The 15236-nt window shown below is 40.1% G+C and overlaps 1 protein-coding gene across 2 annotated transcripts in view; it reads right to left on the reverse strand.

Annotated features, from left to right (window-relative positions):
• Positions 1 to 6297: 6297 nt before the first annotated feature.
• tp53bp2a (tumor protein p53 binding protein, 2a) overlaps positions 6298 to 15236 on the reverse strand; it is a 32761-nt gene continuing 23822 nt past the window's right edge. For both annotated transcript variants that reach the window (XM_084375609.1, XM_084375608.1), the window contains 9 exons: positions 12912 to 13034; positions 12608 to 12729; positions 12079 to 12487; positions 9975 to 10816; positions 9031 to 9168; positions 8751 to 8884; positions 8035 to 8201; positions 7693 to 7892; positions 6298 to 7582 (listed from right to left, as the gene is read on the reverse strand). In XM_084375609.1, the coding sequence (XP_084231735.1) occupies positions 7541 to 7582; positions 7693 to 7892; positions 8035 to 8201; positions 8751 to 8884; positions 9031 to 9168; positions 9975 to 10816; positions 12079 to 12487; positions 12608 to 12729; positions 12912 to 13034 (2177 nt within the window). In that variant the 3' untranslated portion in view covers positions 6298 to 7540. The remainder of the gene's footprint in view (positions 7583 to 7692; positions 7893 to 8034; positions 8202 to 8750; positions 8885 to 9030; positions 9169 to 9974; positions 10817 to 12078; positions 12488 to 12607; positions 12730 to 12911; positions 13035 to 15236) is intronic.

The following is a 15236-nucleotide window of genomic DNA, read 5'->3' on the forward strand; positions in this document are numbered from 1 at the left end:
AACAAGGATAGAGAGACTAAAATTAATTTGAAAAGCTAGTGTCGAAGACGCTTTTAAGAAGTGATTTAAAATGCAAATGGCCTACAAGAAACACTTACAAACATTTAAAATAAAAAACACTGTATTGAAACATTGTCTTAATGTCTCTGCTTGTTACATGGTATCTCATGTAAGTCGATGCAGTTCTGTCTTGTCCTGTTTTTTTGTCCAATTAATTGTAATTAATTGGCTGAACATGACAAATTACCATTTCTACTGTGAGTACTGCCTGTGTTTATCTAGCCTCTCTTATTGATGGCTGAAACCATTGTTACTCAATATCTCTCCTGACAAAAGAGGAAAAGATTAAATCAAGTATTTTTCAGCATTTCATTAGTGTCTGATTCTGCTTTGTAAATGCAATCAAGCCACCCGTGGCTTCAAGCCCCTATAAACTTGGTTTTAAACTTTTAATTAAATCATATCTCAGGAGTTTAAATCTGCAGTAAGTAATTTTCTTGGCCACCTGGGGAGCAGTGACACAGCACCCAACACAGATATTATCACCTAGTCAGTTGCAAAACTTAGCAAAAAGTCACATATTTACACGTCTAGCAGATATAGAGCAAAATCAGTAGTTATTTGTCGTTGTGATTCAGTCCTCTTGGTGAATATGAATCTAATATTTATTCACTTTTAGTCTTGTTTTTGGTCTCCACCACCTCCTGAGTTAAGTTGAATATTCCACTATCTTCAGCTAGTTGCGACTGCAACTTGTTAAATTGGTTTCCTATCTGGTTCTTTAGTTATGTTTTCATAAGCAAGTCATTTGTCTGTCTGTTGTTAGGTGACAGATGGGTAATGTTGAGTGATGCCGAGGTAGAAGACTGGCTGATGGTACGCCACTCTTGTTCCAGTGGCTTGTTGGCTATTAACCTGAATACAGTCGTAAAACCAAAACAATAAGCTGAAAGATGCTACAAAGATTTGCAGAGCTGAGGGGAGAATATTGATTGTAGCTGCTTTAAAAAGTTCACTTAATTTATGACAAAAGCAACATGTTAAAGTTTCAAATCATATTTAGGTATTATTTATGAAGAGTTCAACACTGAAAAACTCATTGGCTTTGTGTGTGTGGTTTGATCAGATCTAACTGACTGCTGTGCTTTGGCAACATAGACAAAATCACAACACCTGTGATTAGATTTGTGATTCAAATATTGCTAAAATTTCATTTGAGTTGTATACGACATCACCTGTTTCTAACTGAGTCACAGACAGGCAAAACAAGGTGGATGGGAACGTTTAATGTGAAAATAACCACAACTATTTTGTGTTTAGTGTCTTTAAAAAGCTAATAAGGAAAACAATATTTCCCACAGCACACTCGCTCTTGAATAATTAATTCATTGCAGGTTCAAAGCAGCTCAATATTGTTTCAAATGACAATGTGAGAACAGTGTAACAATGTGAAAATGGGTTGCTCCTAGTGATGAACCTACAGAGAATTACCACTTGAATCTGCAGCTCCCCTTGACTTTTCAGACCATTTTAGTGGGTCTCAGCTCATTGTCTTGCGGTCCAACCTTTCATTTTTCTGTCTTGGGAGTACAGAGAGGTATTTAGCATTCATTGGTCATCCATTCACTTTCCTCAGGAGATGGTAGAGACCAAAAAAAGAGCTAAACGAGAGTAATTATTGGACAATCCTAACTCCAAATGAATGATTATTTTGTGCGGATCTGCTGGATGTGTAAATAAGGAACTGCTTGCTAAGTAGTTCCCCATATCAACTCAAAGCGTGATGATTTGTCAATGTTGTGTCCACAACTTCAGTTACTCCAGGATTGAAGGTCAGTATTGGTGGATATATGCTGAGTGCATGTTTTACAGAGGACGGTGGATGTGTGAAACATAAACTAAACATGTCTCTGCAGCTTCTATTAAAATACTTTTGGGTCACTTGTAGAAGACTGACATTACTCCCATTCAGGCATGCAGACATAATTCCACCTGCTGCTCCTAATCTGTTTCCCTCTCCTCCCTCTTCCTCTCCTCCATAACCTCTGGTTAAATTATTATATTTTGCATTTTTAGACTGGGTGAGATTCATGGTGCAGCAGATCTCATATTCCAGTAAATGTGGATGTTGTGTAAACAGAAGCTCAATGCTTAATGAAAGTGCCTGGGAGGAAAGCTGGCTCCATCATTCTTCTGCGTCCCCATATCTGCAGAATTACACAAACCCAAAGAAATAACATGCCCAGAGGGAACATATATGCGACTTGGGTCAATATATTGCACAAGGCAACAGTAACAACATAGATCAGATATTTATGTGTACATATACTGTGCAGGTCTTGACACTGCTCATAAAAACACAAAGGGCTCATGTGCTGCAGAGATCATTGAGAGCTCCAGTTATGAAGGGATAAAACAGCAGCTATCTGTCATCCCACGTACGACTTTCTTCTCTCATTTATACAGAACTTTTAATCCATTATGAATGTATGTATCAATTATGAATGCAGTTCGTCATGTTCAATGGGCAGAGTTAATGTTGAATTCAGCCTTTTATCTCAGCTACTTACTGCAATTCAGCAGGGGATTTGTGCAGCATACAGTAGGGTTTGTGTCGTCAGCTGTATTAACCCCATAAAAGTCATAAAGGGACACAAGAGAAGAACTTCACCAGAGCTTATGGAGGGGGGAGCATCACTGGTGTGGGTTACCATGGCAACAGAGGTACCTAATGAGGTGGTGGTGTGGTTCCATCATTCATATGTGGACATAGATTATGTATGTATATATTTACATACTTCACAATATGTTTGTCACTTTGCGAATAATAATTTTAAAAAAAAATGTTGTACGGAAGTCCATAAAGTAATAATGTAATTCCCCAGTAGCATTATAATATTTCACATATGTATGTGTTAGAGTAAAAATGAAAATGCAATAATTCAATTTGCATTGTCATTTTCACATACTATGCATTTTATGGCAACATTAAAAACTAAAATAGAAAAGCTGTTGACATTTCATTTCCATTGTCTTAACCTGTTACCCTACAATGCTAAAATGAAATAAGCAAAACAGTGTATTGCATTTACATTTACTTCTCCTCATGCACTTTTGGGGACAAAATGAAAACGAAAATGCAATTTTCTAACAATTTGAAGATGAGAATGATAATTTAATCCGATTTTCATTTTATCAATTCAACATTTGATTTTGATTTGATCAATATAAACAATGCAGCCTAATCTTTCATTTGTGTAAGCATGGTTTAAGTCACAATTAAAATGAAAATATAATTTTCTAACAATTAGAAAACGAATGCATTTAACATTCACACAAGGGGGATGTTATTCAAATGAAATAAACGAAAAAAAGCTCCTCATGTCTATTGCATTTACATTTACATGCCATCAGGCTCTTTTGGAGACAAAATGAAAAGGCAATTATCTACCAATTTGAAAGTTACAATGAAAATAATACTCAAAATATCGTTTTCAAAGACCTAAACTGCTCTAAAGTTGACAACATTTTCCCCACATGTCCCAACTAACATCATTCTAACATCATGGTACCCAGATGATGTACCCCAATGATTTTGGTGATACCCTTTATTTTACTATAGCGCCACCATGAGGTGACTGAAGTGGCTCAAGAGCTACAGGATGAGTTTCCATGAAATTTCGTACAGACATTCAAGGTGCCCAGAGGATGAACCAGAATGACTTTGGCAATACCCTGATTGTTATTAAGCACCCCAAGCAGGTCAAAGTTTTACTTATCCAGCAAAATATCTCAAACTCTAATAGATCGACTGCTGTAGGATTGTGTGAAGGTGCCCAGAGGTTGAATCCAAATGACTTTGGTGGTTTCCTCTAGTGCCATCAATAAGTTAGTAATGTCCATCTGAGGGTGAATTATAGGGATATTGATAATCCTCCGATTTTGACATGCTAAACATAGCTAATTTATTGACATTAAACCTACTAAACATGCGGTTATAATGTTTTTGTGAGCGTGTTTGCATGCTAATGTTAGCATGAATCTCAAAATACTGCAGTGCCTGTAGCCTATAACATCACAGAGCTGTAGACTTCAATTTTTGTTCAAGCAGCATCTCATTAATAATCGTTGCATTGCTAATATTATTGCACCACTCTATAGGCTTTTGTGAGAGACCATTATTTCAGCTCAGGGTCAGCTCAGCTCCTAACAGAGAGTGTGTGGTGTGACAGATAAACCTGCTCTGAACACAGACACACATCAGTTCACCCCTGTAATTCGTTCATCCTGTAGAAGATCACCATGACGGAAAAAGACAAACACATACAGTGTGTATACAGTACTTCCTGCTCCAGCTCCTGTTACAATTTTCTTCTTATGTTTTCTCCTTTCACCTGTAATTCATGCTGATGCTGATTTTAAATTGCTCATTACCTTTCCAAAACCTGTTGGGATCATGCTGTTTGTTCTCATTTTGAACAAGTTAATTAAACAGAAATTAAGTTAATATTCAGCAATACTCTCATTATTTAGTCTAGGGGCAGTGAATACAAATGAGAACATTCTTTAATGTCTCCACTGCTTTTTCTTCAAGGACACAAACACAATCTCCAGTGTTCATTAACAATGTTATTTTGTTCTGGCTCTGGCAAAAACATAATTAATGCAATATGGAACACCTGTTTGAGCTAATTAAAAACATCTGTCTCGTCGTTTGTCCTGTTACTGAACACAGCAAATGACACGCTGCCCGACTAGAATGCCAAATAACCCTAAAAATTAATGATAGCTCTTTTTGGCATTGATGGGTCCACAGTAAAAATAAATAGGTTAACTTCAAGACATGCAATTCTGTGCTTATAATGAAATAAACAAGGTACTATTGATAAGCTGATTAAGCTGAAGCTGCAAACACAAAAGGCACTCAGTCAAGATTCAAGACTTAGAAAAAAAAGGTCCGACCCAGCTGTACTCTGAACTGTTATTTCTTTTTCAATGCTGACAAGTAGGCAGCTAAACTTTTAAATCACCAAAACAGTTATACAGTAATAAATACGTGGGAGCTAGATGAGTTTAAGATGCATTGCCACTAATAACTGTCAGATGATCAAAAAATCTGAGACTCCATGAAAATTCACTGTAAAAGTCTCAGTTCTCAATATACTGCATGTTTACAGCCATTCAGCAGTGCAAACACTACTGACTTACAGGCTAATTTTTCTATTAATTTAGACCAATTTGTACCTCAAATAAAGGTTCAGCTGCTTAATTCTTGCATGTTTTCCCCCTTTGTCAAGCTCAATTTTGTGTGCACCATTCCCTCCACAACATCCTCTGTCAGCGTATTCACCTGCTCTGGTGTTGATCTGGTGACACTGGAAGAGAAAGTGTTTTTTCACAAATGACACGTAATCATATCATTAACACCAGGAGTGAAAGTAACTAATTACAACCACTCAAATTACTGTAATAATGTAATTTTGGGGCACTTGCAGTATTCTTTCAAGCTTGTTATCTCACTTGTACTTAAGTATGCCTTGCATCGTGTAATCTACTTAGTTACTTTCATAATCATAATTGTGTATTGAGTTGAATTTGAACTAATTATATGTTTCAGCTGCTATCTGATCACCAGCGGGCCATTTAAAACCCTCACATATAGACAAAAAACACACAACTTTCAGATTTGGAGAAACAGTAACCAATAAAAGGTCAAGTCAAAAAGTAATTTATAATCTGAGTAGCATTTGAGAATAATTATTTATACTTGATTATTCTAATACCAGAAGTGTTAGTTGTTTTAATACCAGTAGTTTAACTTGAAATTGAGTTACATTTCAGTAATGTAACTGTACTCATACTTTTTTTAAGATTTAAAGTACTCTTTCCCCACTGAGTGATATACTGTAACACAACAAGCTATCATAAATATCTGATATCAAGTCATTCCATAGTATACAACCTACTGCACAAACAATGAGCTCAGTGTGGTCTACAGCACAGTAGTACTAAAAATAAAATGGTCAGGTTTCACTTTTCATGTGTGCCTGAATCAAGTTTTATACTGTAACACATATTGTTTTATAACCTGCTCCCACCACAGGCTCCTTTCACATTTGAGTTAAATCTGTGGAAGGCGAACATGTCACTGTCTGTCCAGCAGAGGGCAGCCAACGCTGGTTAAATGAACAATTTGCATGGAGATACCCACATTTACAATGTGGTCTAAAATGAAACTGGCTTCTACTCACCTTTGTCACAATACTAAGAGAATTGGATTAAAGAAGACAACGTAAACTGAGTACAAAGTATTTTATTGTAAATGTTTGAAATACTACATCTGTGGTTATAGTTCTGACAAAAGGGCTAAAGAAAAAAGTAACAAAAATAAATACATCTGCATTGACAGAGATATGTGATGAGTTGACTTTTGGGAACTCATAAGTACAAGTTCCATCTTTTTTTTTTTAAATCTGATTTTCTGATTTGACTTAGAAATTGTCTGACTTGACAACACAGTGTGTCATCTGTTACTGATCACTACAAAAAGTCCAGCCTTCTTTCTGCCTTCTGACATTACTGTATTGTTGTGGAATGGCTGTAACAAAATATTAAAATTCATACTGCATGACGTCTCCTTCTTTATCAAAGGGTTTCTTAAGTCCATTTTCAGAACAATATCATTCCTACAGTAATGTTTCACTAGTTTCTGTGAGAGAAATACATGTATACACAGTTATCTATGGCATCTCAACCATGCACCAGTGAAGGAAAGCAGACTGGCTTTGTGGGTATCATAGACCACAGAATGAACAGCAATAGATCAATCAAAAGCTTCATCACAGTTTTTCAACCAATCATTTCCTCAGCCAGAACAGTGGTGGTCACAGCTGAAACTTTACAGCTCCAGTGCAGTTATACAGAGGCGCAGTCACTCAACACAGATGATGAGAAACAAGCCCCCAAAGATTGTCATGGTAATAGAGCATTTCAACATCATCAACAACAACATTATCATCATCATCATCATCATCATCATCATCATCATCATCGTCCACTCATTCACCTCATGCGATGTACAGTAGAGCTCCAAGTGTGTTAGAAAATAACCAATAGCCTGGAAAACAAGTTTTAAAAGACTATTGAAAAGTGTAAAAATCACTTTCTAGCAATAAAAAATACTGCTTGTTCCATTTACATCCCAACATTTGAGCTTCTGTCACTTTAGAAATAGTTTCAGACACTAATTACAAAAACAACAAAAACAGTGGAATAAAGGAAGAACAATGCCAATAGTGTCGTAAGTACACAGTACACAGTGTGGCCTGGAAAAATAAGAGAGGGGGAAACCTCTCTGATGTAGATACAGAAAAAAAGTGCCAGAAAGAGTTTATAGTTGATCCTTCATATTGTTTGGTCTGTCCTTGTCTCTTCATTTCAGCAGTGTCCTTCTCTTCCCCAGTCTGTTAAAGCCTGTATGTGTGTTTGAGTGTGTTTTGGAGAGTTCTGGCAGACTGGAATGTGCAGGGATCTTTGTATTTTAAGCCAAGGTTCTCTGTCTTGGCTTTATTCTTGGGTAGAGCTGTTGGAGACAACAAGAAGACATGTCAACATCACACATTTGTACATAAATGCTTCCACTTGAATTTAATAATCTTATCATCACTACAGTTTCAGTAACCCACGACTCACCCCAAGGAGGTTGCGGGGAATGTAACCCTCAGTGTCGCCCATGCGCGCCCACCACCATTCGATCTCGTCCTCATCTTCTCTGCGGACGATGGTCATGCAGTCTCCTTCGCGGAACGACAGCTCATCAGGGTTTTCGCTACTGTAATCCCACAGAGCGTAGACCACACCCCTGTTCATGATGCCCATCTTCTCTTGCACACCTACGAGTAAAATAACAGAAAAATAATCAGCACACAAAGACTTAGTGGAGATAATACAATTAAAAATTAAAAGGAACATAGCATGCATAACATATAGTGAAAAAACAAAAAAATCTAAGATAATGAAATAGCTTTCACTGACCGTAGAGGAACTGAGAGCACTGAGTGTAGCCCTCCTCCATTTCTTCACATTTATCAGCTGCCGTCTGCATGTCGCTGTAAGTCATAGCAAACACTGCTGCGCCGGACTCCACCAGGAACTTGCACACTTGCACATTGTTGCAGGATGCAGCACAGTGTAGAGGTGTCCTATGTTAGATGAGGAGGAAGAAGAGAGGACAATTTGAGAAGTGTGAAGAGAAACACTAACTGTTAAAGAGTGAGACTGTCAAAATACTGAATTTAATGACTGGATTTTGGTGGGTATACTTTGAGCTAGGGCTGCAACTAACTATTATTTTCATTATCAATTAATCTGCTAATTATTTTCACGATTGATTGCTTAGTCAATAAAAAGTCAAAGTGGCTTCTTTAGTCCAACCAACAGTTAAAAACCAAAGACATTTTCATTTACCATCAGACATGAAGAAAATGAGCAAATACTTACATTTAAGAAGTTAGAACCAGCAAATGTTTGATATTTTTGCTTGAAATATGACTGAAACAATCAATTGGTTGTGAAAATAGTTGGGGCCTAATTTTGATTGACTAATCAACTAATCTTTGCAGCTCTAGTGTCTCATGTTCTAAGTTGTTCAGATTTGAGTCGAAACAAATCAAACATGCAGACTAATTATGAGAGCTGTGACTTGTCTGAGGCTCGAATACAAAAATGCTTTATTTAAGTGGTGAACTTACCAGCCGTCACTGTCAGCAGCATTGACATTGACGCCAAACTGAACCAGAAACTTGACGATCTCTGTATGTCCGGCACAGACAGCATTGTGTAGAGCAGTGATGCCTTCATCGTTGGGCAGACTGGGATCCTCCACCTGTGATCGAGAAATTACAAGGGAAGAGATGTCAAGACTACTTAAAGATATTTTTAATCTAAATTTCTGATACAATTGCAGTTACTTAAAGAAATCATATTTAGGAAATGTTTAAATTTATAGAAAAGGGAAAGAAAATGTCTTACTTCATAGATGATTCTCTGGACCAGGTCAAACTCTCCCTCCAGAGACGAGTCCAGCAGCAGAGCCAGCGGGTTGAACTTCACTCTCATGCTGTGGTCAATGCGTTCAGAGCCGAGCTTTCGCAAGTTGGTCCTCTTTCCCTGAAGACACAAACATGATCGTGTGTCACTCAAATTATCTTAAAACAGCCATTACACAACATAGATGATAAAATCTAAGATGTGAGACTGCAGTCTAATCCTGAAGTCTGTCCTGCTGAGGTGAAAGCGTCCACTCTCCGTTGTGTTCAATCTAAACTGAGCGAAGAGGGGGAGTTGTTTTCCAGCTCTAAGTGCATTGCTAATCCAGTTTATCAGCATAAGCCGTAAGAAACACATTCATTTCTCTAAAACCATGGTTATGCAACCAAATGGGTCTCAAATGGACGTGACAAAAGGGGGGGAAATGGGTCATATAACTGATTTCTTATTGGTTTGTCCTTTTGGGGTAAACCTGCCGCCCCACCATGAAACCTTTCACCAAGAGCTTAACAACAAGAACATGTAAACTGGTGTTTATTTTTAACACAAAGTGCGTTTATGTAAATGGGGCGAACGTGGGGTAGGTATCCGCTTAGTGTAAGCAGAATAAGGCCCATTTTCTCCAGAAACAATAGAAGTACTTGATAAGGATTATCTAATTATATAACATCAGACCAGGGCATTGCTGTTTACAGGCAGGTCATTATGAAGTAGAATGTGCACTGACTGTAACTCATGACCTGCCATTGTGGAACGAACAAACAAACAAACATGTGAGGGGATTTAAAACTACATGTACCACAAAAGCAAACAAGGGAAGTCAATACTAAAGTGACTTGTTCTATCACTCAATGAACGGATCTTTACAGCCATAAAGAGATCCACATATCAACTGTGATTCAGCAGTTTAAGATGGTGATTCGTACCGGTGGAAGAGTGACCTGGCCGGTGACCTCAGGTGCCTTCATGTTAAAGGTGTCCTCTCCCAAGCTGTCCTGCTCTGCTCCACTGGGGTATGGGGGTGGTGGGTAGGGAGGGAACTCTTCCAGGAAGCCCTCTGGAGGTGGAGGGGGCAGGTTGGGCATTATGTCCTCCAAGCCAGCAGGGGGTGGTGGTGGGAAAAGAGCGTCATCTGGCCTGGGAGGTGGGTGGGATGGAGGAGGAGGGGGGATAATGTCATCGCTCTCTGGAATGGCTAAAGGTGGTTTGGTTTGTTCAGTGGGGGCCGGAGTCGGGAAATTAGCACCTGGGATATGAGATGAGAGTTGTCCTCCCTCTAGAGTCTGTCCTGGCTCTGATGGGTGGTTCTCTGCACTTGGAATCTGTGACCCCGCAGATCCCTCTGCTGCCCTTTCTGCTTCACCAGCATATGTTGGGGTGGTTGGAGTAGTCACAGTCTCCATAGCTGCTAGTGTGGTCTTCTGGTAGAGGAGTTTCTGAATGTTGGGCCCTGCAGGACCCTCTGGTTCAGTGATGGAGCTGCGTTTCTTCAGGGGCCTCGGGGCGTTGTAGAGCTTCTTTCTCAGGGCTTCCAGGTCACCATCACTCTGATGCCTGTAGGGGTTTGAAATGAAGGGAAGTAGCTTGGTTGGGCTGAGGGGCCGGGGGATGCGCTCTGTTTCTGGTTGGTGGCCCTCAGACGGGCTCGGACCCACATTGTTGGCTCCATTGTGGTCTACCTCAGATTCTGGGGCAGGGGAGCGGCGTTCCAGGTAAGGGTTCTCTGGATGGAGGGAGCCTCCACTGGGGATGACTGGTTTTCCATACACTATAAACAAAGACAGGAAACAAGAGTTAAGACGGAGAAAACACCTTAAGCAGCCAATGAACGTTGTTTCAGTTCAGCAACATAAGAAAAGCAGAGCAGGGTTCGAAACGGGTGAATTTTTACACTTTATCACCGTTAAAACAAGATATTTTTCTCTCTGACTCTGCCTGTGTTTTTTAGGGCTGTGATGAAGGCTAGCTTGTACCAGTTTCCGAACCTGCTGCTGGAAGGCATTTTTGCATTAAACATAAATTACTGCTTCAAGGCAACATTGGTCAAGAACGTTCATCTGACAGGAATATCAATTATGGATGGACTTGAAATACTATTCTGGCAATTTATCTTGAACTGAAGCTACAAGACATTAAGAGCTGCACACCCACATAACCTACTACTAGTAATGCTGAAATCAGAAAAGTATAGTGTTTTTGTTTTTATAAATGAAAGAACAAGTCAGTCTAAATAGCTGTATAATGGATGACATCTTTTGATGACCTGTTTTGTCCTCTACATGTATTCACAAAATTCTATTATATCCTTCTTAGAGAACTAGTGTGGATTACATGAAAATATTTACAACAGATTCAGAGTGAGGCCAAAAATGTCATTTCCACACTTCCAGTCAGAAGCAGCAGGTACGGTTGCCTGTGATGGTGTTAATAAAGAGAGCATGTAACAGATGGCTTAGCCTCTCTAGCTGCTCCTCTGGTCAATGGCGTGTGAATATTTTCTTGTTGAGTATGCTGAAGAGAACAGCAGCAGGGTGAATTTACCTTATAGTGAATATATCCTGGGTGAAACTACACTACTACAACTTCTCTTTACCCTTTATCATATCTGATAGATTTGATATACCTTGTTTTTTACTCCAGCATTAGCCTACAGATACTGAGTTCAGAGGCTTATATGTAAAACTGAAGATTGGTATGTGTACAGATAATTGATTTTGTGTATTACGGAGGATTTATCTTCTAACTCAATGGTTTTTATTTTATTTTTACATGTAATATTAATGGATCTATTAAAGCATGTATGTCTAAATGTACTGTGCAACCGAAGCTTGTTCTAAGACAGGATCCTCTCAGATGTGAGGTCAGATTGATCAGTAAGACAACGTCAAAGAACAAAGATAAAGGATGTGTTTATGACCTGACAGACTACTTCTGTAAGTTTTATATCCAGGAAAGGAGAATGACTACACTTATCTGTGTCAGCTCATCAACACTGTTCAGACACTGAATTAAAAAACTGGATATTCTTACCACTGACAAATCCGTTGGTGCGGCTCTGAGACCTGTTGAGAGCGCCCTGCACACCAGGCTGGAAGGGCTTCGCTGAGCCAGGCTGCTGCGTGTACATGGAGTAAATGGAGCTGGCCGCTAAGGTCTGGGGTTTACTCATGCTGGAGTCTTTGGAGTTGGGCAGCTCTGGGGTAAATGGTCGTACCGTAGCTGCAGGTGGAGTGTCTTGCTTGGAGGGTAAGGGGAGTGTCTGGCTCTGTGAGGGTGGGAGAGGGGCACGGCCCTGGGCAGCCTGAGGCTGCTGGCTGTGGGGCTTGGCTTTAGGGAATGTGCCCGTGTTGAGTCCTGCCTTGCCGTAGGGCACGACATTAGGGCCTTTCGGTTTGGTGGGGACAGGAGGAGGCACCTTGACTGGACCTTTGGGAGCAGCCTGGAGAGGTGAGAGGAGAGAGAGATAACAATTTAGATGCCAGGGAGTATTCCTGTTGGAAATAAACAGATCTGATTGCTGATTTTTTTATTTTTTCTGATTGAGTGTTTTTTGTTTCACCTGAGCATCCCTGACCAGGTCATCACTGCTCTGGTTTTTGCGGAGGGAGGTGGCGGGAACCTCTGTTGGCTCAAACATGGAAAATGGACGCACTTTCCTGTCCCTCTTCAGCTCCGTCTCATCTATCCAGAAACCACATGTAGAGACAGTAATCAGTTTCATCTCATGTTCAGACAGTGTGAATCATATAAAGACAGGACAAAAGCCCCTTTGAAAGCTTTGCAACAGTTACTGTTTTCAAAGTTACAGGTAGGGATTGCAAGAGAGCTTCTGTGGAAACGCTGCATGTGTTTTTGTCTCTTACCTTGTTCTGCGTTAGAGTTGGAGTGTGAGGTCATTCGTGGCAGTGTTGAAGCTGGACCATGACCGTTAGTGTTGGATTCTGGACCAGAAGAGCCCCAGTCTGCCAGCTTGGATGGCTGAAGGCCTGGGGGACCCGCAGGAGAGGAGGGACAGAAGAAGAGAAAGAGAGGCAAGGAGTGTTTAAATGTTAGAAAGTAATACACGATTTTACACAGAAATAAAGATAAAAAAGGCACACAGTAGAAACTATCTTCATCTCTTATTGTGACTCTGTGTGTGTATTCTGTTGCATTTTGCCTCCCTCCTTACTCATCATTTGTTTTTGGTTGACTGACTAAGACCCAGCCAGTGGCCACGCATGTCCGCCAACATCCACAGTCAGCTGAGCCACAAAAGCATGCAGCTCTTGCAACTAGCGAGATTAGCATCACATCAAACAACGTAAAACATGATTGAATTCCATCGCAGTGCCTGAAGACTTCACTAAAATACTCAAGAAGTGTTGTAGAAATACACCAACAAACACGCAGATTTAGCCAACGAGACTTGATTGGGTTGGTCAGAATCCACACAGAATGTCAGTTCAGCTGAAGGTTATGTATTTGTTCCAACTGACCCATTTAGGAGCGGCAGAAAAATAACTGAGGAGAAAGCTCAACAAACACGCTTTAACAAACAGCAGCAAAACAAGCATACAGGACCAAAGATCCAGCTAAGCAATGATGAAAACATCTTATCTTTTCATCTTTGTCAGTGAGAATCACTCTCATGAAAAATAAACATATCGAAACAAAGCTGCTGAAAAGCACACACGCACGCACACAAACACAAGTGTGTACCTTTTCTCTTAGCCCGAAGCTCTTTCAGAGGCTTAAGCAAGAACATGGCTTCTGAGGAAGATGCATTCGAAAGACAAGAAAAAACAAAGTAGCCTTAGAGCTCCAGATCTCCCTTTGCTCTAGACATGCTGTTGGCTGGGTCCAGGCAGGGGCCCCCCTGAGGGGCCACACAGAGACCAGCACAACCCCCAGGAGCCTGCCTGGTACTAAGCAGAAAGTCCCTGCTAGAGAGGAACTGGGTATGGGTGTATACTAAGAGCAGAATCCTCTGCATCCCCGCCCATCTCTATCTCTCTTCTTCCCATACTGCAAATCAACTCAGCATGCAGAAATAATTGCGTGCAAGATCGTGACAGACTGGGAAAAGCCTGTTTCTTTTGCTTCCTGGATATGGAATTGCTTTAAATAGGAAAACATGAGCCGGTGATGAGGTGAGGGAGGGTATGAGGAGGGAGAGGGGGTGTCCCTTCTGCTGTTGTTTTGTAATGACTAATTTTGGTCGGATCATTCATTTTTAATAACATGAAGCGCACTGCTGGCCCACTATCCACTGGGGGACTGATTTAGGGCTAAGAGAGCGAGTCTACAGATGAAGCACATGACAAAGAATCACTGCGTAGAGGACAGCACAAAGAATATCTTTAAATGGGATGTGTTGCTCTTGTCTGTCAGTGGTTTGGCCAGACTTTGTTCCCATCAATTACACAGCACACATGCTACTGCAGTCCTTGGGGAAAGGGTGCTGCTGGTGCAACAACAGATTACTCCATACCATATCTAAAACGTAACTTATTTTAGTTTTTTAATTTGTCTTTAGTTTGTTGTGCAAAGAAGTTATTCTGATAAAACTTTTCGATTAGGCATGCTGTGTGTGTTCAAAATAAATATCAGGACATGCCCGACTTTCCTTTTACTTTCAAATCTGGATTTTTCAGCAGCAGTTCTCTAAAGAAGTCAGGACTGACTGAAATATGTCTCTCTCTGTAAATCGATGCTCACCAGTGAATTTTTTTGATTACAAGGCCCAAGATGCTGAGTGTGAATATGAATCAGCCAGCAAAGACAACCGCTGAATGCTGAAAGCTGAAAGCTGAGTATGACTACAGTGAGCATTCATTTAAAACATTTGTTATTTTCCCTGTGTAAAAATACACACACACACACACCTAATACTAGTATAGTGTCAGCTAATCTAAAGAATGACATACAGACACACGTCACAGCAAAAAACAAAAAAAAAAAACTGGTTCACTCACTGCAAAACATCACAAGTATTTCAGAAAATGTCAAGAGAGCGAATATAAGATTGTGATGTTCAGGCTCTGCAATACTACATCACAACACACCATCCAGGAGGTAACTAGCTACCTTCTGAGCTCAGAGTGACATCACAACCAGCAGGTGTCCCAGACTCCTCTGCTCCTGATTGAGGCAGGACAGTCACATTTCAATAAAAAAACGAAAAATGTTCCCAACTCCATGGTGAC

The sequence above is a fragment of the Pagrus pagrus genome, assembly GCF_965226575.1.
Source record: "Pagrus pagrus genome assembly, chromosome: 15".
Lineage (NCBI taxonomy): Eukaryota > Metazoa > Chordata > Actinopteri > Spariformes > Sparidae > Pagrus > Pagrus pagrus.